The 26,226-nt window shown below is 34.1% G+C and overlaps 1 protein-coding gene across 10 annotated transcripts in view; it reads right to left on the bottom strand.

The window, feature by feature from the left end:
* TCERG1 (transcription elongation regulator 1) overlaps nucleotides 1-26,226 on the bottom strand; it is a 51,678-nt gene that overhangs the window by 8,154 nt on the left and 17,298 nt on the right. For 4 of the 10 annotated variants that reach the window (XM_068980602.1, XM_068980600.1, XM_068980598.1 and 1 more), the window contains exons 6-15: nucleotides 23,482-23,682; nucleotides 22,694-22,806; nucleotides 21,682-21,770; nucleotides 14,640-14,800; nucleotides 13,526-13,582; nucleotides 13,316-13,382; nucleotides 10,702-10,837; nucleotides 9,792-9,881; nucleotides 6,472-6,590; nucleotides 3,021-3,171 (exon numbers count right to left, since the gene is read on the bottom strand). In XM_068980602.1, the coding sequence (XP_068836703.1) occupies nucleotides 3,021-3,171; nucleotides 6,472-6,590; nucleotides 9,792-9,881; nucleotides 10,702-10,837; nucleotides 13,316-13,382; nucleotides 13,526-13,582; nucleotides 14,640-14,800; nucleotides 21,682-21,770; nucleotides 22,694-22,806; nucleotides 23,482-23,682 (1,184 nt within the window). Of the gene's footprint in view, nucleotides 1-3,020; nucleotides 3,172-6,471; nucleotides 6,591-9,791; nucleotides 9,882-10,701; nucleotides 10,838-12,196; nucleotides 12,248-13,315; nucleotides 13,383-13,525; nucleotides 13,583-14,639; nucleotides 14,801-21,681; nucleotides 21,771-22,693; nucleotides 22,807-23,481; nucleotides 23,683-24,839; nucleotides 24,903-26,226 lie in introns of all 10 variants that reach the window. The other 6 variants (XM_068980594.1, XM_068980596.1, XM_068980595.1 and 3 more) reach the window with 4 other exon arrangements.

Genomic DNA, 26,226 nt, shown 5'->3' with positions numbered 1-26,226 from the left:
ATAAGAAATAACTCATAAACCCAGTATTTCTAGATAGCAATAAAGAAACTACTTGATGTAATAGCAATGTAACACTTTTTCTGTTCATATCTACTTTGTATATGATACAATGAACACTAAATTCCCAGAAAGCAAAATTTATGTTAATAAAATAGCTAAGCTGCATCAAATAAGAATCTTTCTAAACTATAAAATGTCAATTATCATTAGCAACAATTTAAGACCCTATCGTCCCTATTTTCCTCTCTAAAAATAAAAGCATCTTACCAACTAAGCTGTTTAGTTAAGGGAGAAATAGTCTCCTCAGTCAAATGTACTGCAACAAAAAATGTTTAGCAGCTAATTTGAAAGAGAGGGAAGAGAGAAAAATGCCAACTTTACAAAAGGATTAACCCCATTATGTGCAGCTTCAAATCTGTTGTTCCAAAAAATAAATTATTTGAAACAATAATAAAAATTGGTTAGAATAATAATAATAAAAAATTATTATCAAACAAACAAAAACTCAAGGGTAGCTACTCTGGTAAACAAAACTGCCCAGTAAAAGTTTTAGGGGCATTTTTAAAATAAAACTACCCATGAAAGCTACATGAAAATGATGACTGCACTCTAGTTTGAAAATCCCAACTAAAGAGAAAAAAAAGTATTTCATCAAAAGTCAGTATCATTCATGAGTTTTGACTCAGAAAGTAAATTACCTTTCAATTACTACTATTCAGCTATTGATTCAATTATCTGTTACAAAGACCAGTTAGGAATCCTAAGAACAAAGAAATTCCAATGTATCAGTTTACTATTCAATCATACACAGTTAAAATGCAATTAAAAAATGTACTTCAGGACTTCGCTGGTGGTCCAGTAGTAAGGAATCCTCCTGCTAATCCAAGGAACATGGGTTCGATCTCTAGCCTGGGAAGATTCCACATGATGTGGGACAAGGAAGCCTGCGAGGAACAACTATCAATCCCATGTACCCTAGACCTTTGCTCTACAAGAGAAACCACTGCAACAAAAAGCCCACATGCCACAACTAGAGTAGCCCTCACCTGCTGAGTCTAGAGAAAGCCCGTGTGCAGCAACAAAGATCCAGCACAGCCAAAAGTAAATAAATACTAAAAGAGAAATTTTTAATGTACTGCCAATATACTTCATAAGAATATACAGCAGCAGTCATGAAGAGATAAAACTTCATTAGCCAGATACTTCTCAAATTTGAATATAAAATATACATTTAAACCTCTACTTTCAATACCTAGTTAGTAATTGACTTTGCATTCTTTAAATTGGCTAAGAAAAGTTTCACTTTAGTAATTTCCTATTTTTCCCCCAAAATGTAATAGTACAAGGCTAAACCTTTAGAGAATTCAAATTTTACAATCAAAAGAAAACAAAGCTGAATAATTAAGTTTATTTAGATGTAATGTTTATTTAATGTCTTATTTTAATTAACACATTCTGGACACAACTCTCATTACTTTATAAGAAAAAAGACTGCCCCCCCCTAAAAGCAATGTACCAGAACCACATGAGGCTGAAAGCATCACACAAGTGTAGTGAAGTGTTGCTTATTGTATGTCTGACTCTGTGCGATCCCGCGGACTGCAGCCTGCCAGGTTCCTCTGTTAATGGAATTCTCCAGCCAAGAATACTGGAGTGGATAGTCATCCCCTTCTCCAGGAAATCTTCCCAACCCAGGGATTGAACCCAAGTCTCCTGTACTACAGGCAAATTCTTTACCATCTACGCCACCAAGGAGATGCCAATTCTTTCCTCATCAGAGAATTACATTATCAGTAACTGAACAGCTGTCAGACCAAACTGACTGACAGGCCACACAGCACAAAACTGAAAAGTCTATTCACTTGTTATAAAACAATACATAAAATAGCTACAAAAAACATGTTTAGAGAAAGAACATCAGTTACAAATGCAAAAACATTCAATTTGTTTAAAAGCAATCAAGTCAATCGTAGCAAACAATTCATTGACATGATTCTAATTCAACAGACAAAATGCTTATGTAAAACTCAATCTTCCTCTGAGAAACACCATCATTTACTCCCAAAAAAGTTAATAGTGAAAGGATTCTGGAAAAATCTACCATGAAGCATAATAAATCACATAATCAGGAAATTTCAGTTATTTCTGACAAAAGTTATTTCACTTAATACTGCTGTTATTGTTCAATTAAAGACGCTTCTTTTCAACAAGAGTGGTGTTATTTCCACAACAACATTTCTCAATAGAATTTGAAATATTTTAACCCTCTGGAATTAGAGGCAATTTTAAATGTCAAGACTAATAAAGCTTCAGAGGTTCTTTTTCTCCATTCAAAAGCACACAGGGTCACTGAGAAGAGAGGCGGCATGTTTTGATGGTTCACGCACCACTGGTGCCACCTCCCTACCAGTGTGCCTCCCCAGTGGTGTGCTCCTCTTCATTTGTGACACCACTATCAAATGACATTTGGAATTCATTAATCTTTAATAGCTGACCTTTAATTCTGATAAGCAATAATTCATATGTAAGATATGTTTACTAAAAGATTAGAAAGTCACTAAAATGCTATCTTTTAGAGGGCAAAAAATATAAAGAAGCTTTTTGAAAAATTTAAATGTTACTGCCTATGAAGAACCTCGAAATGTTAGCAGACAAGCACCAGTGAACAGCCTAATAACCAGTTCTGGATTTAATGGGCACAGAATTAACAAAATATAAAGAAAATCTATGCAGTTTCGTGACATTACTAAATGTGCATTATGGAAGCAGTCAAACACACACACATAAACAACTGTAAAAGTTAACTTTAAAAGCTAGACAGTAAATATGGCTCTTGTTATTGGGTTGGCTGAAAAGTTTGTTTGGGTTTTTCCATACATACAATGTTATAGAAAAACCAGATGAACCTTTTAGCCAACTTAATATTTATGCTCATGAATGAGATTAGACACAGCACCAGGTTAGTCCCTTCCCATTCATACTCCCATCAATCACACCACTCGAACCAAAAACCTTCTTACCTTCTCACCTCTTGTCTTCGAATCTTCTTTCTCTTTCTTCCTTGCAGCTGCCACAAATTCATTAAACAAGGCTTCTCGATCTTTCATCTTTTCAATTGCTTTAAATCTTGAATCTTTAGCATGCTTGGCTGCAAATTCACTAAATGTAACTCTGCAACAAAATGGCAAGTGTGCTAACTTTGGTAGAGCTATTTCTACTTAAAGAAAGGAACAGATGATATCATCTTCCCATTAAGAGTATGTGCCAACAAGACAATGAGTCCCAACATCTACCAACAGAAAAGAGTAAAAGGGCTAAAGAGTGAAAACATGGTTAGAGCTCTGTATTACTATCAGCATGATGTTAGGGGGACAGACATCGGAGAGCAAAAAATCTGTGTATTTCAAGAAACTTCAGAGTTCCTTTAGTTCCACTCTAAGATGAGACTGAGTAACTCTTCATGAATTAGCTCTCCCTCCAAAAGCAACTATAAAATCAGACAAAATATATGAGGCAACTGATTTCAAGCACTGGACAACAGGTAGGGTAAAACTGTGTAAGAAGCCCCATGGCCCCTTTGCCTCAGGACAATTTCCCAAAATGCAAACAGCTAGAGTCCAAAAAGAGTACAGCAATCCCCATGAGCTAGAAGCAGCAAAGATCAGAGTTGGGGGTGCTAAAAAAAAATGGCAGAGGAAGAAACTATAGAAAGAAGGTACCCCAGAAAAATACCATTTAGAAATTCCCCATGAGTAAGTAGACAGCCAAGACCAAGCTATAAAACAGCAGAAAAACTACTCCCTGTACCAAACTGCTACATGCTTAAGAGCAAAAACGAGACACTAGACACTAAGAAGTGTTGGAAAAAGAACAATATGAGGACAACAAAACTCACAAAAGATCCACAGGGAGACAAAGCTGGAAGTTTGACAAAAACAATTCCCACCTTCTGAGATTCACAGTAACAGCATAAAATCAAACCTAAAATTAAAGGCATCAGCCTGTAACTGAACTGCCTGCTAAAACAAGAATCCATACTCTTGAGAGGAAGATACCTATTATTCCACAGTTTTCAATATTCAATTAAAAATCACACACATACAAAGAAACATGTGATTCACAGGAGGGGGGGAAACCTTAAGCAACAAAAAGTAACCCAAGATACCCAGTTGTTGCTTGAGTTATAGACAAATCTTTCAAACTACTATAATTATATTGGAAGAATTAAATAAAAATATGTTCAAAAAATTTAAAATATGATCAAAATGGATGAACAATTAGGTAGCTTCGGTAGAAATATGGAAAATCAAGTCTATGAGGGACAATGAAACCAAGTATTAAAGAAGTTTTTCCATGAATAAAAGAAGCATTTCTAAAGCTTTCATATATTTGGATATATTTCAATATCTGAAGCTTTTTACCTTATTATACATAGTTTAAGAATTCAAATGCTCCCATGTTTAGCTTATTTTTAGAGGTGAAAAATAAAACTTACTTTTCCCTTAAAAAGCATCTATCTCAATACAAAAATAAAATACTTTATCTCATGTATTAAAACAAAGATTAAGTCCAATAAATCTATTTTCTTTTCATGTTAAATTAGGTACCCTACTTTATAATTTTAAGAAAAAGTATTACAATGATGAAAGAACAAACTTCTTAAAAATGTAAAATCAATGAACAAGTGAGAATTCAATCATTTAATACATATTTCTATTACTTAACATAGGTTTAAAAAAATGGTAGCAAATTTTTATCAGGACAGACTAAAATGAAGTTTTAGCATTAGATTCCATAGAGATGTTTTCATATGACTCATGTTTTAACTCCAAAAATGCTACTGCAAAGGATTTATAATAGCATTTTGCTACATACTTCATAACAGACATGGTATAACAGTTCTTTACAGAAAAGAGTGAGGTGGATAGTTTTTGGTGATAATGGATGAGAAAGAGTAATAATGACTTGAAGTTAACCATAGGAAGTACACCTGAAATTTCCAACAAAAAAGAAAAAAGACATAGAAAAAACAGGCACTAAAGTCAGGTAATTCTTCCCAGTCATTCTTTCCCTTGGAATATACTCTAGTGCTTTAGAGTTCTGTGCTTGTAGTCTTTTTCCAATTCAAAGAAAGTCTATGGATGGTATTTTCTCAACTTTAGTAAGTTTTTCCTCTTTGTTTCATACTTACTAAAATGGGTCGTAATCTCTACGCCAATTGTCAAATGCGTCAATTTAGCAATATGGCCCAATGCCCCAAGTGGTAAGACTTCCAGTTCTGTGCCTGATGGCTTTACTTTCTGATATAACCTGCATAGTAAAAATCACTCAAACAATTTTATCTGCCCCAAAAGAATATTAGTAGGGTACTGTGATACAGCAAGATTTAACTTTTCAAATCTACAAAAGAGAAATCTCATTGGAGTCTCAATTATTCCCAGATCCACAAAGGGTTTTTATGGATATATTTTCCGGAATCATTTGGAAGTAACCTGTAGACATCATGAGATTCCATCAATAAATATTTCAGCATGCATCTCCTAAGAGTAAATCCTTTTCCAAAAAATATTTTATAACAGAGTCACAACTACACGGACCCATGAATTTTTACTCTTTTGATTAAGAAAAAAGCACAAGATCTCCTGGAGAGTCTCAAACTCTATTACCCTTAAACAGTACCATTTAACCCAGAGATTCCATGATTCTACCCCATAGTTTCAGAAATTCTCCATATTCTGGGATATTCATAGCAATTTAAAATACTGCAATCTAGTTGAAATTCTACATCCACTCAGTGAAGTGACCTAATGTGTATAAATCTTACTTTCCTTATTTCTAAAAAAAGTAGGATATGAGTGCCTAAATCATATTGGCTGTTTTGAAGACTGAATGTGGTAATACACACATACATATGCATGTTACTTTAACTGCATATATGTATAAGTTCATATATCTAAGATATCCAATAATTGATGACATTATTATAATCCTAAGCATGTAAATTTAAAATATCTCCTTTCCTTCAGCCATCTTATATATTCAATATATACTAACAATCAATTAGAAGTGTCGAACAATCATCAACAGATTTAGAAATTTTTAAAATGAAAGATCCTACATTATTTCAATTGAATCAAAATAATATCCCTGCTCTGCAATTTATTATGTGTAAACCTTTAAGAGACAGTAGATTTTTAATCATTTACTATTTTCAGAGAAAGAAACTTATTCTCAAAGAGAATCTTTTAAAACAAGCTACGTTCTTGAAAACCAGTGCCTCAGGAACCAGTACCAGGAATCCTCCAAAGAAAATGTATTAAGAAAGAAGATTCTTGGAAAGCCAGAAATCAATAATCAAACAAGAAGCTTTTCATGTCTCCAAATCCAAAAGATATATATATATATATGGTTTAACTGATCTAGGAGAAAATACATACATGCTTTGATATTTGACAGTAATAAACCATATACCTCGGATTAAATTTTGCTTCCTCCATCATTTTTTTGAAATCTTCCTTGGCTTGCATTATTTTGTTTTTCTTTTCCCTGCGTTCTTCCTCTGCCCTGGTCTTTACATACTGATCAAATACCTATTAGAAAAAAAACACAAATCGATGTCAGTCTTTCAGCTGGTACTCTAAATACCAAACTATAGAATCTATGAAAAAAAAATGCTATGTCAGTATCTGTCCCAAAAAAGGAAAAGTATATTAATTATAGGTAACTCAATTATATGCCAATGATCTATAGCAAATCTCAACTTTAAAGCTTCAATTGACAGAATTACACAAGCATACAAGTCTTGTTTTTAGGCTTCCAGAATTAAAAAGTTAAAAGCCTGTGCCTGATGGCTTTACTTTCTGTACAGGTTTATTTTTAAAATTTTAAGCAATATAAAAAGTTAAAGAGAAATCTGTCTTCACAAATCCCTTTTAGAAAAAACATTAACAATATGGATGGAATCTATACTGGAATCTTATTTCTGTGCTTTTCTTTAAGATATAATTATTTTCACCAAAATGTAATCATGCATACATATATATGTATGTATATACATAGAATATGTATATTCTGTGTATTTTCTCCATTTAATAATGTACAGTCAAGATTATGAACTGAACATACATATCTATTGCTTGCTTTCTTGAAACAACAATAAAATGACAATAGAGGATCTCCATTTTTAAGTTACAAATCAGTAAGAACAGAGAAATGGGGGAAAAAGAAACAGCAACTCTGGGAACTTGAAAAGCACATGGACAGGCAATAAAGGATTTGGCAGACAAGAGAAAGCTGACCCTAAACCAGCAGTCAGGAAACCAAGAGCCAGTTTTTAAAATTAGAGACTCCTTCACTAGCTCGAGAATTGACAGCACCAGATACCCATGAAGTACGGACACACTACAGCTATAACAAAGATTTTGAAAAAGCAGTTTAATCACTAGATCCTCCTTGCCAATTTTATGTATCTAGGACACTTTTGAAACTCAGTAAAAGGCAAGGAGTGATTTTAGAAAGCAAGGGTTAGCAAATCACTATCTGTTGGCCAAATCTGGCCTGCTGCCCGTTCCTATACAGCCTAAGAATAGTTCTGATACTTTTAAAGGTGGGGGAAAAAATAGAAAACTTAATTACACATAAAATTAAATAAGATTCAAACTTCAGTGTCCACTCATTCCTTCACATAAATCTACAGGTGTTCTCACATCACAACAGCAGAGTTACACAATTATGACAGAGACCATACAGCCCACAAAACCTGAAGTATTTATTATCTAATCCTACATGTTAACATTTTGCTGACCCTTCCTCTAAAAGGCAAAACCGTCTCTGGACTGGGAGAACATAAATTAGGATTGAGGCGAACTAGATTGAGAAAATATACATTGAGGAAACATACCACGTTGAGAAAATATACCATGTTATCAAGACTCAGCCCTTATCCAGGATCTCACCAGCTTAAAAATGACCTGCTCTAGAGGATCTCAATAAACCAGCTGAAATCATCCTACAGCAGGGCAGTTTCTAACCTCAGCACTGACCAGACCATGTTCAGAAGCATCTCTGGCTGCCAGATGCCAGCAGCACTCCCTCACTGGGGCAAACTAAAATGTCCTCCAGTGTAAAAAAACCCTGGTTGAGAACCACTGTTCTACAGTAAAGCCAACAATCGTAAGAGCCCACCCAGATGCTAAGAGAGCCCAAAGAGCATTTTAGTGCCTTGTTCTTAATCATTAGCAGTCAGGGTCTACAAAGACATCTAAGCAAACTCTCAAACATCAAAGTCCCCAGGTTGTGATAGGAAAAGACAGATGGTAAAATAATTTTAGATGAGAGTTCTGAGTGCTACTGAGAGTAATGAAGGCAAAGAGGTTGATCAGAAGGCATCTGGACAAGTATCTGAATGTAAATGATTTAGTAAGTTATGGAAACACCTGGGGGAAGAACACTCCAGAAGAGGGACTAGTAAGTATCAGAATATTCCAGTACTGGCCAAGGCATATCAGTGTTAGTGAATAAATGAACCTAAGAGCCTTGAGAACTATGCAGATATGAGTATATAGAGAATCTTACAGCCATGGAAACTCTATTCTAACTCAAACAGTAAGCAGTGCACATTTTTCAAGCAACAGAATACTGCCTTAATTTGTCATTTAAATTTTAAGATTAGTCTGGCTGCTGTGTGGAAAAAGAACTTGACTACAGAGGACAGAAAGAACGGAGGAGGCAAGGAGTTCAATTAGGCACCACAATCACAGTATTTTGAATTAGGGTTTAGTGAGGGAAATGGTAAATAAGAGGTTGGATTTAGAAAAGGTTTTTGAGGTAGACTGTGCTGATAAGACTTGAAATGCACAGTGGGGAAAGTAAAAAATCAAGGCTAATTTACAGGTTCTGATAGGGCCATCAACTGAGTGAAAATGAGACCATCACACATGAAGAGTTTAAAATAAAAAAGACTACTGTGCATGAAATACAGGTGTAAATACATATGGAAAGTCATGTCTTCCTATTTCGAGTCTCAAATACATTTCTGACACAGTGTAAACTTCCTCTTTTCATAAAAAGTCTATGATTAGACCTAAATTATTCCAACCATTAAATTATAAATATGGAAGATGGACAACTACTTCTACCAATGAAATTGTGTACCTCAATAGCACTATAGCAAGTGGTTCAACATACTCAACGTTTTACACAGATCAGTGTCAGGGTGGTCCAGGTAATTCAGGAAAGTCTGCAGTGTGCAATACTTTAGAGGAAGCATTCACTATGAGATATATATCACTGAATCACAATGGGAATAAACAGCAGCTCGGTAATAAGGCAACTCTAGTTCTTATAATTCTAGTTCAGTAGAGACCTGAAGAGTCCATTAAGTTTATTATGAAAAGACATCCTAACAGCTGCCACTTAACAGATGTATACGTAGGTGTGAGATAAAACATGCTGAGTCTTGTCTGTCTACAATACAGATACATATATATGTATATACCGACACATAATAGTTGGGAAGGCTCAAACACTGGAACTATCAGTTCGGAAGAACTGTCCAGTAAAAATTAATAAATGTACATGAGTTGATTTTGAAACCTTTGTATAACATCAGTATATATGAAACATAAGGACAAAATGTTCATGAGGCAAAAGCCACGTCCGTAATGGCAAAAATATCAAAGTATTTCTGAGGCAGAAATGTCCACACAGAGGGTCACTAAGGTATGAAAAGGTTCAATTTAAAAGTTATGCTGGCAAGGGATATACATTTCTTACTGTTATTTTCATTTTACCTGTTTTCTCTCTTTAGGATTGAGCAATAAGTACCGAGGATCAAAAACTATCTTGTGCAACTCCTTCTCCCATGTTGAAAAAGCAGACACCTTTAAAATAAAAAAAAATGTATTGCCTCATAAATTAAGTTGGCTCTAAAAACTGAAAGGTCATATAATTTTGCTTGAAATCTACGGGACGTCTACTTAAAAAGGACACATAATAAAAACCATACTGCAGTTTCCATCACTAATAAATGACAAGCAGTGGGAGGCTAGGCAAAAGCAAATTTCCACACTAATTGGCTCTGAACATTTCTATATTATATAGAAATAACACACTTAATTACTCATTAAAATAACCACTACTGTGTGACATTTTAAAAATCAGTACATCAGAAAAAGCCTTGAAGATTTGCATTTTGATTTCCCAAGCTTGCTCTAATCTTGTGAACAATGTTGTGATGTAAAGTTGAACAATTTTACTTACTCAAATGAATCTGTGAATATAATCAAAAGGTTGAAATCCCTTCGCAATTAAGCTTCATTAATAGTAATATCATAAAGTACCAGTACTCCTTTAACCAAAAGCCATTCTATAGATATTAAAAGAATCACATTTACCTTACCTATCCCGAGTAGTCCGCCATTCTGTAATGTTAATACTCGTCATATTACTTACCAAAATTTAATGACCCAATAAATGTTAAATGTTATTTGTACTTAAAAGGATAATAAAATGGCATTTAGTTAAAACATAATATAATTAGCCAAGAAAATGGCCATCTGAAAAACAGCACAGTGATTTGACAGGCTTCCCTTATCCCACCCCCACGACATGAGCACTAACCTTAGATGTGACCTTTTAGCAAGACATATTTATATTACTTATACAAAACAGAAATATCTCCCCCAAAGATTGTTTTCTGACCCCTCTCTCTAGCAGCATGTCCTTGAACTGCTTCATTCGGGCCTCCAGAGGGACAATGGCCCTTTCTCGGGCAGCTTTAATTTCAGCTTCCATGGCAGCTTCTTTCTCTGAATCAATGTCTTTATTATCGTCTCTCCTATAAAAAAGAAAATACAGGCATCAACTGACAAAATATTAATATATAATCTTACTAAAATCTTAAAATCACTGGAATATTCAAGACTCACTACTGAGCAGAGTATTTTTGGCAAAAACAAATTATACTGAGCTTTTCAAATCAACTCTAAGGGATAAGCAACTTTCATTATAATAATAAAGTTACAATGAGCTTCTAATGATGTTACAATGGCTACATTGTTAGGAAAGAAAAATACCTTTAATATGCTGTCTCTCCCTGATACTACTTGATACACAAAATAAACGACCTTACTTAAAAACAAAACTTATCCAATATTGCAATAAACTCTAAGTGTTAGAATCAAACAGCACAGAATATAATTTTTAGTTTTTGAAATGATATAGGAAAAACAGTATTTTCCAAAATGTTTTTACATTATAAATGCATACGATTTTTAATCTAAGAAAAACTGGTAAAAGTCTTACTAATCTCAAATATTTATTTTGAAAATAAAATATCTGCAAATTTGGCCAAGTGGATATGTGAGATATATACCTTACCTACCTGACATTTTTTTTACTCACTTTCTGGGTGATAAGTTGAGATTTAAGTTGAAGGACAGGTCCCAGAGAGCAACATAGGCCCCGGAGTAGTTAGGTGGAATTAGAACTGTTCATCAATGACTAAACTACTTCTTGTTTCTCCAAAAGTGCACCTCAGGGCTAAGGGCAACCCTGCTGTTGTACAGTACTCAGGTGACATTGTGAACATGAAATCAAGTCACCTCTCACACATCTGCCCTATGAAGAAGGCCCATTCATGTGAATAATCAAAAAAAGTAATTCAGTAATATTCAGGTGTGTTTAAGCAGATCTTCCATCTTAAATTTGATCTGCTTTGTATACAAATAAAATTGGTTCATATTTCCTGCATAAACTTAAGGGAATTAGGAAAACAGAACATTAGGAAATTCAAAATCATGCTATATAGGGAAATGAAGGTAGTCCAGGAGATTTAAATGGAACTAAGGCTAGCCCACAAATATGGTGAGAGGTATTTAGCAATTTAGGGAATGAATCAAAAATAGAAGATATAATCCGTGACCTGCAGGAACTTAGCGAGATAGTCTGTGACCTAAGATATGCACAAAACAAACAGGTAAAAGCAATTTGCCAAACAATATACCCTCTTATAATAATTTATTTAAGAACTATTTATATAAAGAGTTAAAAGACAAGAAATACAACTAATGAAAACAAATAACCTTTAAAGAATTATACTAAATGAAAATGTCACAATACAAACTATCACTATCTATCTCAATAAAAGAAATAAAAGAAAAACTAAGCCAGGAAAAACAGGCTTTTAGCTTTGTACCTAAATAGAGAAGCTCGGGCAATCCACATAAAGGACTTCTTTGACATTCTCCTGATAAAAGCAGTTAAAAACCTTACAGAGTTGTCTATAAGAACAAACAATTAAAAACAACCTAAAAGTTTAACATTGTAGGAACATCCAAAATCATGGTACATAAACAGAATGAATACAGTCATTTATAATAATTAAGAAAACAAATTCTTATTCTAGATTTTTAAAAGAACACAAATTCAGTTGATTACAACTAATAAAAAATACATTTGGTCAAGAACTAAAAAGTCAACTGTAAAAATTCAAACAGCTGTTGTTACTGTAGTCAATTATGAGTCACACTTTAATATCTGAATTTCTTTAACACTGTTGCCAATGAAGAAACTTTTTTAAAAAAAGAAACACCCTTAACAGGGGTTGTCTTACTGATTTCTTGCCATAATTTGGCTGCATTCAATCTGTCCTCAGATAAGGACTATGATAAACCAATCCATAATAATGTCTTCAAACTTTCCTTCTTGCTGCTAAATAATGGTCCCATGCCTCCCCCACTCATATACAAACACCTTCTACCCCACCCATTCACCCCCCATAACTAGTAACATTCATATTTTACTGCACACTGGTCAAACTAAGGCTTCCATTTATACCACTCTCTTTCTCTCAGCGCACTTTCTAATAATAATAGCCTCAGGGGTTCCCTCTTCAACAAGTAATGACCACGGATACAAGGACTAAGTGAAATGACAAGTATATAAAAAGAGAGAGAAGTCTGGGTCTACATTTATCAGATTTTTGGAACAGTATCTGTTGGGGTCTACATTAGGAAGGAAATTTTTTTAATAAAATTCAGGTGTAATGAATTTCTGAAAACAATTTATCATAATAATGTCATTTGGCTTCATAATACATATTTAAATAACCAAAACTCTCCCACATCTAGAAACAGAAGGGACACCATTTCTACATCTTAAACCAAGGCTTAGTAATAGGCCTAAAGAGAGCAATGATAACTTCTGCCTCCTAACACACACACATTACCTGTTCTAATCATGAACTGACTGTAGCCTAATCATCTTTTAAAGTTAAAAATCTACCTAAATTACATAAACTATAAGTATTACTTACTTCCGTTTTTTGGCTTTAACAGGTTCATCTTCATTCATTTCTTCCATTAATTCTTGTTCTTCTTTAACTATAAGAAAATTTAATTTAACTGTCAGAATAAAAATAAGCAAGCAACAATTTAAATACTTAGGTATGAATCCTTCTGCTAACCACTGCTAGAACACTTGTGTCAGCAGTATTTTTTAAAGCTGCAACTTATAGCTCACTCACTTGCACTCATAGAGAACTGCCACTTTTGGATGGACAGCATTGTCGGAGTTGGGTGCCCTGGCAAAAAAAATTTCAAAAATTATGAATAGTTATATGCATATATTATACAATCTTTTCTTTAATAAAATTACTATTTATCTATCTATAACACTTCTTTAAAAAACAGTAAACAAATCGTGATAATTCTACAACTCCTCTATTACTCTTCCTTTACATTAAACTTAACTCATTCTGAAATTTTTATTAACATAAAATTTATCAAATAAATGGATAAAACCCTTATACCTTTTGCACCAGGTAGACCAAGTTCCAATAATTTGGAAATCACTAGCAAGCAGAAAATGTTAGTACCATGTGTATACATATAATATATGAAGATTTCTCAATTATTATAAATGATATAATCAGGATTTGTTTCAACTAAAGTATTAAATGAGTCATTTATCATGCTTCTATACTACATAAAGGGTTTTTTAAAAAACACGATCTTATCAATACCATGGCAAATTTTCAATAAAAAATGCAATAAAAATTATATACAAATATTTATATTTACTATATATCTTATATACTGAAAGGCTGTCTGAGGGTAAGGTGAATTAAAAGATTAACTCTTAATAAGGTGCAGGTGTCTCTCTAGTCCCAAGAATAAGGTTTACTTCCCTAAATTTCATCAAGTTTAAAAGACTGCAGTTTTAATGAAATTTTAATTAAAAATATTTTAAAAATACTCTGCACAGCTTGATTATTTCAAAATATGTAACACTAATCACAAAAGGTGCTAAAAGGCTCACTGAGGAGCATTTTTAGTACCATTAATAAGAATGAAGCAAGCATCAGCAGTACCAACATATCCTGGACTAACTGACAACCTTGAAAAGAACAAGATGTTTTTAAAATACATATATAAATATTTTACAAACCATAATTTTATCCAAATTCTTTATTTTTTAATTATATGAACTCAATCTAGAAGCGCAGTTTACTTTCCATTTCTCAAATATTCCTTTCCTTATATTTCTTGAAAATAGACATTTCTAAACTGCCTCATATATTCCATAAAAATATTAAAAGAATATTAAAATTAGAGGATAAATCCTAATTTAAGACTTACTTAGTTTCTTCACTTCTTCCATTCCTTTTTTATGAGGGGGCTCTTGAATAATTTTGTCAACATCTGCCCTTCCAATCAGATCATCAGGTCGGTCCCACATAGAAAGACGGGTGGTAGGATTATAAAAGAAGACCCTCTCATCACCAGTCCAAACAACACACCTAGGAACAGATTTAAACATTTTCTTACGTTATGGAACATATTTTATAGTTAGGTCTTTTAATGCCATCCAATCAAAAGGGGAAGTGGTGGTGGTGGGAAAGGACACACTCATATTATTTTTCCTTACAGAGAGCCAAATATGATTTTCAGAACAGGAGAGGTGACTGGCTATGGGTGAGGTAAAACAGCAACTCAACATACTAACAGAAAACTAGGAAAAGCAAAATATTCATGATCAGTTAGAGTGCTCAGGAACATGTCTGGCACACTCAGTGTTAACCTAACAGCAAATAATAATGCTATTAAGCAGTTCTAAAGCTAAAGAACACACCACAGCATCTGACCTATTACGTAATACTTACTATTTCTTACCAAACCAGACTACAAACTCAAATGCAATTATTTATGAAGCTTTTAATAATTGACTATATCAAGTATTTAAAAACAAAAGCACCTATTGTGCTATGACACTATAGCCCAGTACAACCCACTGTTCCTATTAATTACAACTAAAAACTCAGCAACAATATAGAAAAAAACAAGTACATAAGAGCTCTCTAAGGTTTAAAAAAAAAAAAAAACACACAGATATGGAGTCAAAATTTAGAGAAGCAAGGGTATAAATTTCTTCTCCCTCAAACCTCTGCTGAGGCCCCCGGCTACACAGTAATAGTAGCACAGGCAGCTAAAACTAAGAGAAATCAGGTCTTTATGACCAGATAATTAAAGTTAATCAACAGCTGCCAAGCTCAAGGTAACCTAGATGTTAAAATTAATCAGACAAAGCCTCTATTGTTGAAATGATCAAACACTTTACAGCAGCAATTATAATTACACTTAATGAGATAAAGAAAAACGAAACAAAGATACACCAAAACTTGAAAGAAGACAGAGGTTCTCAGCAGAGAAACTGTTAAAAAAGGAAAAAAAAAAAGAATGGTGTTTCAGGAACCTATGGGACTATATCAAAATGCCTAACAGATATGTCACTGGGATCCCAGAAGAGAATATTGGGGCAGAAAAAATTTAAAGACAAAATGGTTCAAAGATATCTCCAAATTTGGTAAAAGACATAAATACTAAGGAAGTTCAGTGAACCCCAAACAAGATAGACTTCAAGAAAATCAATTTTAGACACAACATAGACAGATGGAAATCGATATAAAGAAAAATCCTTGAGAGCAGCTAACAAAAAGTATGGCAGAAAACAAACAGGTAAACAAGTCCAGGGACTGTGGATTTCCTACCAGAAACCACAGAGGCGAAAATACATGAAAACAACATCATTAAAGTCAGGAGAAAAAAGGAAATGCCAACCTAGAATACCATCCAGAGCAAAAACATCCTTCAGTAACAAAGGAAAAGAAGATATTCTCAATGAAGGGAAACGAAGAGATTTCATTTCTATCAGAATTACCCTGTAAGAAAGTTTTTCAGGCTGAAAGGAAATAATACCTAAAAAACTACCAAACAGCACCTGGATCTTCAGTAATGAAGGGAAAAAAAAACTGAAATGGAAAATATCAAAGATTTTTTTGCTCTTAAGTTCTTCAAAACATGTATGAAAAATCATGAACAATGCATGTTGGGGTTTTCAATGTATGTAATAGTAATACATATGACAACTGTAACATAAAGGTCAGTAGGTACAAGGTTAAAAAAGAACCTATATGATAATGAGGCTCCCACATTTTACATGAAGTGCTACAATAAAAGCTCTAAGTAGGCTATGATGGTTAAGTGGATATATTATAATACAAGAAAAACTAAAAATTAACCCAAGGAGATATCAACCGAAAGCCAAGAGATAAATTACTAAATGGAATGCTAGAAAATGTTCAAATAATTCAAATGAAGAGAGTAAAGGGCGAATGGAGGAACAAAAATAGAGAAGACAGAAAATAACAGGTTTAAATCCAACCGAAAGTTACATTCCTGTTAACAGCCTAAACACTCCCATTTAAAAAGCAAGAATTGACAAAGTGAGTAAAAACACAAGACACTACTATAAGCTGTTTTAAGAGACAAACTCTAAACATAAAATTATAGAAAGCTTGAAAGTAAATGGATGGAAAAAGCACAAGACAAAGGGTATGAGAGAGAAATAGGGTCTTTTCATAATGGTTTAAAAAAAAAAAAAGACAATCAGGAACATGTAACAACTGTAAAACATATATAATAAGCCTGTTTACAGAGCTTAAAAGTAGATGAAATAGGCAATTCCACTCTTATAACAGATTAACAGAACTCTCTCAACAACTGCCAGACCAACGAAACCCTAAAACAACAGTACCAAGAAAGACCACCTGGTGAACAATTAAAAAAAAAAATCTTAATGAACTTGAAAGTATCAAAACCAAAGGAAGCGCATTCTCTGACCACAGGACGATTAAATCAGTACAAGTGAAATACAAAAAATTCAAATTAAGGAACTGAAACAAAAGACTTGTAAATAATATGAGTGAGTCAAAGACAAAAATCAAAAATAAATTTTACAATAAAAATTGAATGGCAATGAAAATACAACACATCAAAATTTGTAGGCTGGTGCTGAAGCAGTGCTTAAAAGCAAACTACGTTAAGCTTTAAACGATAAGAAAAGAACACTGACTTAAGAGTAATTTCATAATTACTAGAAAAAGCAGCTAGAAAAAGTATAAAGTAAACCCAAAGTAATCAGAAAAAAGGAAGTAAGAATGGGCAAGAGTGGAGAGGCCCAACCACCCTAAAACTTGTGGTCTTTATGCAAAGACCACAAAACAGGCGAACTTTTGGCTTGACTGGTCCAGAATAGAGAACAAATCACCACTATGTGGAAAGAAAAAGGGGTTATCACCACAGATCATAGACATTTAAACAATATTAAGAGAAAAATAATAACAGAAACATTCAAAGGATACTAAGAAAATAATTACAACAAATTCAACTTACACAAAATAAACAAATTTCCTGAAAAATACAACTTAACCAAAGACAACAGAAGAAACAAACAAAAAATGGTCCTATAGCTATTAAAGAAGTTTAAATTGTTACCAAAAATCTTCCCCCAAAAAACTCTGATCACAGACAATTTGTTAATTCTATAAAACCTTAATGAGAAAGTATTATCTTACAAACTTTTTCAGTAAATAGTGGAATAGAAATCACCAGCCACCATCCAACTCCTTTCCTGAAACCAGCAAAACCCTAATACCAAAATCCAACAAAAACATTACAAAAGAAACTTATGGATTCATATGCCACAAGTATAGATGCAAAAATACTCAGTAAAATATTAGTAAATCAAATCCAACAATACATTAAAAAGATTAATCTACCATGATTAAGGTTTATTACAGAAATGCAAAGTTAAACAATCAAAATTCAGAGTAATTCTCCATATTAAAAGAATATAGGAGAAAAACTCATTTCAAAAGATGCAGATTTATGATAAAAACATTATCAAAATTTTTAAAAACCATATAAGCTAATATTATATCTGATGTAAAAGACTGAATTTCTCCCCCTACATGGAGAATAAGGCAGGGATGTTCATTTCTTCTACTTAGCATTGCACTGATGTAATAGTCCTAGCAACAAGAATAATTACACCGGAATTTTTTTCTTGGGATTTCAGAGCATAGGTTTGACTGTATTTTACTTTTTTGTTTTTTAAGAATAAAGAAGGATCAAAAATTAGAAATTTGCTAGGTTCAGTAAACTTTAGTTTCTGGTTCTAAGAAAGTTTTTAATGTTTTGACAAAACAAAAGTCTTTAAGGTCATGGAGACTTGTAACTTTTCCAATTGGTTCTAAGACTGCATCAGAAAGATTTAGCCTGCCATAAAGGCAGAGGAACCAGAGATCAAACTGCCAACATCTGCTGTATCAGAGAAAAAGCAAGAGAATTCCAGAAAAACATCTAATTCTGCTTCACTGGCTATGCTAAAGCCTCTGACCGTGAATCACAACAAACTGGGATAGGAATACCAGACCACCTTACCTGCCTCCTGAGAAACCTGTGTGCAGGTCAAGAACCAACAGTTAGAACCGGACATGGAATAATGGACTGGTTCCAAACTGGGAAAGGAGAATGTCCAGGCTGTGTACAGTCACCCTGCTTATTTAATTTATATGCAGAGTACATCATGAGAAATGTTGGACTACATGAAGCACACAAGCTGGAATTAAAGACTGCTGGGAGAAATATCAATAATCTCAGATATGCAGATGATACCACCCTTATGGCAGAAAGCAATGAGGAACTAAAGAGCCTCTTGATGAAAGTGCAAGAGGAGAGTGAAAAAGCTGGCTTAAAACTCAACATTCAAAAAATGAAGATCATGGCATTCAGTCCCATTACTTCATGACAAACAGATGGGGAAATAATGGAATCAGTGAGACACTTTAGTTTTGGGGGCCCCAAAATCCCTGTAGATGGTGACAGCAGCCATGAAATTAAGACGCTTGTTCCTTGGAAGAAAAGCTATGACAAACATAAGACAGCCTATTAAAAAGCAGAGACATTCCTTTGCCAACAAAGGTCCATTTAGTCAAAGCTATGGTTTTTCCAGTAGTCATGTATGAATGTGAGAGCAGGACCATAAAGAAAGCTGAGCGCTGAAGAACTGCTGCTTTTGAACTGTGGTGTTGGAGAAGATTCTTGAGAGGACCTTGGACTGCAAGGAGATCCAACCAATCTAAATCCAATCTAAAGGAAATCAACCCTGAATATTCACTGAAGAACTGATGCTGAAGCTGAAGCTCCAATACTTTGGCCACATGATGAGAAGAGCCATCTCCCTGGAAAAGACCCTGATGCGGGGAAAGACTGAAGGCAGGAGGAGAAGGGGACGACAGAGGACGAGATGCTTGGATGGCATCACCAACTCAATGGACATGTGTTTGAGCAAGCCCCATAAGATGGTGAAGGACAGGAAAGCTTGGCGTACTGCAGTCCATGGGGTCCAAAAGGGTCAGACATGACTGAGCAACTGAACAACGAAGTCTAAGTGAGGCTGCCTTTATTTGCCATTCACAATTTGTTTGTAACCTGTGTTGGATTTTAACTTATGAAAAATTTATCTTTGAACTTATAGTATTTGAAATTTCATATTTACCTAGACTGGCATGGTGACTATTTTTATTTACGTATTTATATCAATTGATTAATTGCTGATGCATTTCTTTAGTTTATTTCCATAGGTTTTTACTCAGTATTATGAAAAAATTGAAGTATACAGAATATTCAAAGAATGTCTCTAGAACAGTGAACACAATATACTGACCATCTAGATTTTTTTAGATTTAGACTTAATATTTTATCACTATCCTTCCTCTGAGTATCTTAGCAGTCTTATTTTTTTGATATATTAAATGATGCAGATTATCAGTACACTTCACCCTAAGCACTTTATCATGCATATTATTAGCACAAGGTAGTTTTGTGACACAAGAATTCTTTGTCCATGTGTTGAGTGCTTAGTTCTCTCTGACTCTCTTCGACCCCGTGAATTGTAGCCCTCCAGGTTCCTCTGTCCATGGGGATTCTCCAGGCAAAGAATACTGGAGTGGGTTGCCATGCCCTCCTCTAAGGGATCGAACCCAGGTCTCCTGCACTGCAGGTGGATTCTTTACCATCTGAGCCACCAGGGAAGCCCTGGTGACACAAGAATTCTTTGTCCATAGTCTTTCTATTAATTCTGAAATGTCCTGACAGCTTCTCACTCCACACTGACAGCTCATAACACTGGAGCTGTATTAGCACACCTAGGTAGAAAAATAACCAGAAAAAAATCTTAAACTGTCTTTAGTAATCATACTGTTGCTGACACTACTGGTCTTATCTGTGGGAAAAGTAAATGAGTAAATATGCCAAAAGGCCAGGTTTTTGGATCTCCGCATTACTGGCATTTGGGCCAAATAATTAATTCTTACAGGGAGCTGCCCTGTATATGGTAGGGTGTTTAGGAGCAGCCCAGGCCTGTAACTACATGCTTTTAATACCTTCCACTTACGACAACCAAAAATGCCTGCAGACTTTGCCCAACATCCACTTCAGGGAGGAGGGGGCTAAAGGGAGGAGGCCAAAATTACTTCTGGTTGAATACCACTGACCTAGGCAAAAATCAGCAATGACCACTAAAATCACACACACAAAAGGAACAACTAGATGTATCCTGAGGGAAAGGTCATCATCAGTTGGTCTGCCAAAAAGATCAAACATAAATTTCATCACATCTCTGTAACTGCCTGCTAAATTTACAGGAAATTCAGAATGGAGGATTCTATTAAAAAGTACCACTAGGATACAGTAATAAAACCCAGACTGTGGGATTCTATAGAACAAATAATAAAACCAAGGAGAAAAAAGGAAACTAACTTGAAAGGGAATCTACACATTACAAGACTCAAGAAACAAGCCAACTCATTGCCATGAGTAGACCAAATACAGATTAAACAGAATAGGTAACTAAAGTCCTGATGTGGGGAGAGGAAGAAAAGGGAGAACCAAACAAAAAAAGGAAAGAAAAACAGACTACTCAAAGCTAAGATAAAAAGATGTACTTTTACAAAGTTCTCATAAACATACTCATTTATGAGAATATATATAAAAGCAATTTTTAAACATTTCAAACAATAAAAAAGGAGATTCAGGATCTTACAGTGGTTCAAATCTATAATTATAATCAGTAAATATTAACAGAGAATTCTGTGAGAGCAAGACACTACAGCAGTTGAGTTTTAGATTTGAGAATCCAAAATAAAACAACCAAAAAACCTTCAGTATTTGACATACTTTTTTTCAAGTACTTTCTCTATATATTGTGTAATAATGTAATAATCAAACATGGCAATAAATAAATAAATAAAACAACTTACTAATTAAGTAACCTACATACCACGGAGTACCAGGAATAGGGGTAGTAGCTACTGGCTTTGCCTTCTGGGCAGCTTTTTCTTCCTCAGTCATCTCTTCTTCTTTGGGCTCCTATGGGAAATTGTATTACTCCCATTAAATTCATATCACAAATTTATACTTGAATATCCCACAAACACAAGACTGCAAATACCTTAAAGTAAAACTAACATAACGTCTGTTGCCACCATAGAGAGGGGAGACTGAGTCAGAATTTCTAAATCTTTGCCCCTTAGGCAGAGCTGAATTCCACGACAGTAGAACCCATTGGCTTCCCAGATGGCACAGTGATAAAGAATTTGCCTGCCAATGCAGGAGATCCAAGTTTAATCCCTGGGTCTGGCAGATCCCTGGGAGTAGGAAAATGGCAACCCACTCCAGTATTCTTGCCTGGAAAATTCCATGGACAGAGGAGCCTGGTGGGCTACTGTCCATGGGGTTGCAAAGAGTTAGACATGACTGAGAAGGCATGCACATAGAAATATAGACCCCGTCAGAAGATGTTTCTAACTTAGAGAGTCACTAACTATCTGAGTAGAAATAAGGAAAGGGGTATAGAATATTAGATTTCTTCATTTAAGGTTGTTCCTTTTTCTGCTAAATTCCTTACTCAGCAGAACGTCCAAAAAGCAGAGCTCTTTTAGTGCTGTTCAGAGATTATTCCATGCAAGAAAGGACAGGTAAAATACAATGAACAATCCCCAAATATGAAGTTGTACTTAAAATTATAACATGTACCAGTCTGTAAGTCAGGAGGAGACATCAGCTCTGGTCTAGGGCCCTTTCTTTCTAGGGGGGCTTTGGTTTCACGTAAGAAGTAATTTAATGAAATTTTCAAAGGGAAAATTAAATTACAAATTTCAAAGAACCCTAAAATTTCAGGGATCAGATTTACAGCAATTATCTAAAACTACAGCAAACAGATTTTCAGTTACCAGTAAACTGTACCCAACAATCAACGCTGGCTCTCACGTCAGTAGGAAATGGCCCTTTACCTCCTTTATCTCCTTTATTGGCTCTTCTTTAGGATCCTCCTCCTCCGTCTCCATTGGCAGAGGTTCTTCAGAAGGTTCTTTAATTGGCTCTTTAATCTTCTCCTCTAGTTTTTCTATTAAAAAATGGAGATAACATCACATAGTGATTCTGATGTAACTTCTGATGAACTCTGAGACTAAGAAGTTAGGATATTCCATTTCTAGCTTTTAACCACAAAAATAAAACATTCTTCCTGTAATATCATACTCAACTTCAAATACCTTGCTATAGTAATTAGGAAACTGTCAGCAGAAAAGAACTACTGATTTCAGAAGGACATAAAGTCTTATGTTCATGTATCATTTTTGCTACAAATGAAAGGGATAACATACTAAAAAACAGAAACAGGGTATGAATCCTCTTCCTCCAAGGTTCCAACAGCCTAAAGTTTTTCTTCAGCACGCACACAATACACACACTCCTTCCTGGTCACTACTATCAATCTCAGTAAGCATGATGACAGTAATTCAACAGCTAATTAGGCAATTATGCAATTCCTGACAACAGTAAAAAATATATCTGTTACTGTGGACATATAATTTAACTTCTCTAGATGGTAAAATGACAGACAAACCTGTAAGCAGAACAACTGTGGCTTTTTAAATAAATACATTATCAATTCAGTGGAAATAAATAATCCAACACTACATAAACAGAAAATCCCTCAAATGTTTTAAAAAGGAATTAATTCAGAATTTCAAATACCATTCTATGTATACTATGTCCCACTAAGTCATTACAACTATACCTTTTTCCTTTAGCTCTTGGGGTTTTTCCCAGGTTGATTCTAATGTTCTATTATTATAATAATATGTCTTCCCATCTGCTGTTTTATATTCAGTCCACTCAGAAACTGCTGTTGCTCCAGCTAAGGTAGCAGGTGAAGCTGCAATAGCAACCTGGGGATGTATCATAGGTACGATAGGAGGGGCCATTCCTGGCAATACACCTAAAAGAAGAATAATAGAAAATATTAGATCCAAGTACCAAATTGTGATACAAAGTAAGACTTTAAAATATGAGCTAAATCTTTCTATTAAACATCAATAAATGAATGAGCCAAATGAAACAAAAAAATCATATAAAATATTATTTAATTACTTAAATCTGGCTTACTTCTAATGCCTAAATTCAATTAGATTCAGAAATTCAACCCAAGAAGTACCTTAAAGTCAGAAATTTGCGTCACACCTATAATGAAATCTTGATAAATCATAATAACATAAAACTATAAAAATGATAAGTTCTCTAATTTTTATAAAGAATTTCTTAAGTTCTAATGAAATCAAAGCAACAAGCACATTCACTAAGAATATTTCCTGAGGTAAAATTATTTTCTTATTCTAAGATACCTAAAAAGGATATGAATAAAACTCTATTTAAAAGTAAATTATTGAAAAAATAAATAAGCAAAAATAAGTCCCTGACTTTGTTATCAAATCAATTTTAGCATACTAAGTGATGAAGTCACATAGCCCTGTAAACTGACAGTTTATTATTTTCCAAAAAGAGAGCAACATTTCTTTTATTTTTAAAAGATAAGCCAAGATTTATATTTTTCACCAGACAGCTAAATAAGCTGGTGCTACATAATCAAAAATGTGAATTAAAATTGGAAAAAAAGAATTTTCATATCCTATACTAGAATTTAAGTTTCAGGTAGTTAACTTCAGTAACTTTAAAATGCAAATTTATACTATACACACACAAATATTCACACACATAAACTCACTAGCATGCAAGCATAATCACATCACTTTACACATGGAAATGATTTTTTATATTTAACTTAAAAACACACATCAAAAATAAAATTAAATGTTATGAATATGAGAATGAAGTTGTTTACACTTATTACAGAAATCAAGATATAAAGTGATCTGACCTTATTTGCTTTTGTGAACCAACAAAGCTAATACTACAGGCAACTGGGAAAATTAAGTGTTGGCCAAATATGACAACTGTATTTATACTGCTCATTAAAAAGAAAAATATAAAAAAAAATCCACTCACTTGGGCAAAATAAAGAAATAAAAGGATAAACAACAACATTCACTACCATGCCAACTTACAGACAAAACAAACTAAGATGGTTTTAAAAATTACCGGTCTTGGTGGTAGCGACTGTCTTTACATACGGGCAGCTGACTATTTGCATCATTGCTACACCTGTAAAATGGATAAGCAAGCATACGTTGGAAAGCTGCCATTGTATGTCGGCTACCACTGGGATTCAGGGAAATAATTTACCACTACAATTTAGAATGTTATTTCCAAATGAAAAAGACCAAGGATGGAGTAAAATTTCTGTTTGACATTTTGTGGGAAGTGGTGCCAAATTCAATGATAACTAATTCTAAGTTATAGCATCAATTACCTTTTTATCAAACCAGCTGGTAATTTTTGAAGGAGTCTTAAGAGTTTAAAGGCAACAAAGGAAGAGTCCCTTCATTACATATGCATAACAGGTTTCCATGTGGGACATTTTCCCACAGGACATCAAGTCTATGCTGCTTAAGAAACCAGTGAAAGGCAGACACAGCATGGCACTGACAAGACACCTTCTCTGTGCTGCTGCTAAGTGGGAACTACATGCAGAAGCAGAGGCATGGAGCACAACCATGCAGAAGGAGAACAGTAAGATAGGACAAAGAGTGAGAGAGCAAGGAAGAAAATTAAGTAGGAGACAGATCCATATATTCTACTGCAAATAATAACAAGGGCAAGGATGAAGAGGAGGGTAGCATTCAACTGAAGACAGAATATCCACGTGTAGTGCCTGCTCTGTGGAATGCCATGGGCTTGGGACACTGTGGAGGTAGGCTATCAAATTAGGAAAAATACAGCCCCACTGATGACTACATGGGTTGATTAATTTAGAAACCTCAGTTTGTTTAAGCTAGCTAAAGGAATGGAAATTACGTACAGTTCTTAGAAGAATGAAGCCTCATCACGATGCAGTACAATGATGATAAAAAGGGATTGAAAGGAAAAGCTGGAAAACTAAGATTTTTTTAATTGAGGAAAGTTGAAATTAGAGTGAATTTTTAAAAAACTTTAAAGGAAAAGGCCTAAAGCAAAGGGTTTGGAAATTAAATTTTATCTCCTATTTGTTTTGGCTAAAAAAATACTAAACCTATTTTGGTACTGACAAAAATTAAAACGAATAAACTATTTTCCCCACAAAGTACATGAAAAGAAATTCTTCATGATTCAGAGAAAAAAATTAAAGCTAAACCCCTGGGTTTATAAATAATGTGCCTATGTTCACTCACACACACACAAAAATACTGCCAATTTTTGCAAACTGCCTTAACTTCTTAATTACATTTTAAATAAAAACATAAAGCTAAACCTTCTATTAACACTGAAACTAAAACAAATGCACTGGATCATAAAAGCATGCTGAGTAGCTATATGTACAGTTTTATTTTCCATGTTTAAAGAAAGCAATGGAAAAATTCATTTGGTTAAGGAAGTTACAACATGTATT

The sequence above is a fragment of the Capricornis sumatraensis genome, chromosome 9 (genome assembly GCF_032405125.1).
Source record: "Capricornis sumatraensis isolate serow.1 chromosome 9, serow.2, whole genome shotgun sequence".
Lineage (NCBI taxonomy): Eukaryota > Metazoa > Chordata > Mammalia > Artiodactyla > Bovidae > Capricornis > Capricornis sumatraensis.
This window is presented reverse-complemented; position numbering and strand designations above follow the sequence as displayed.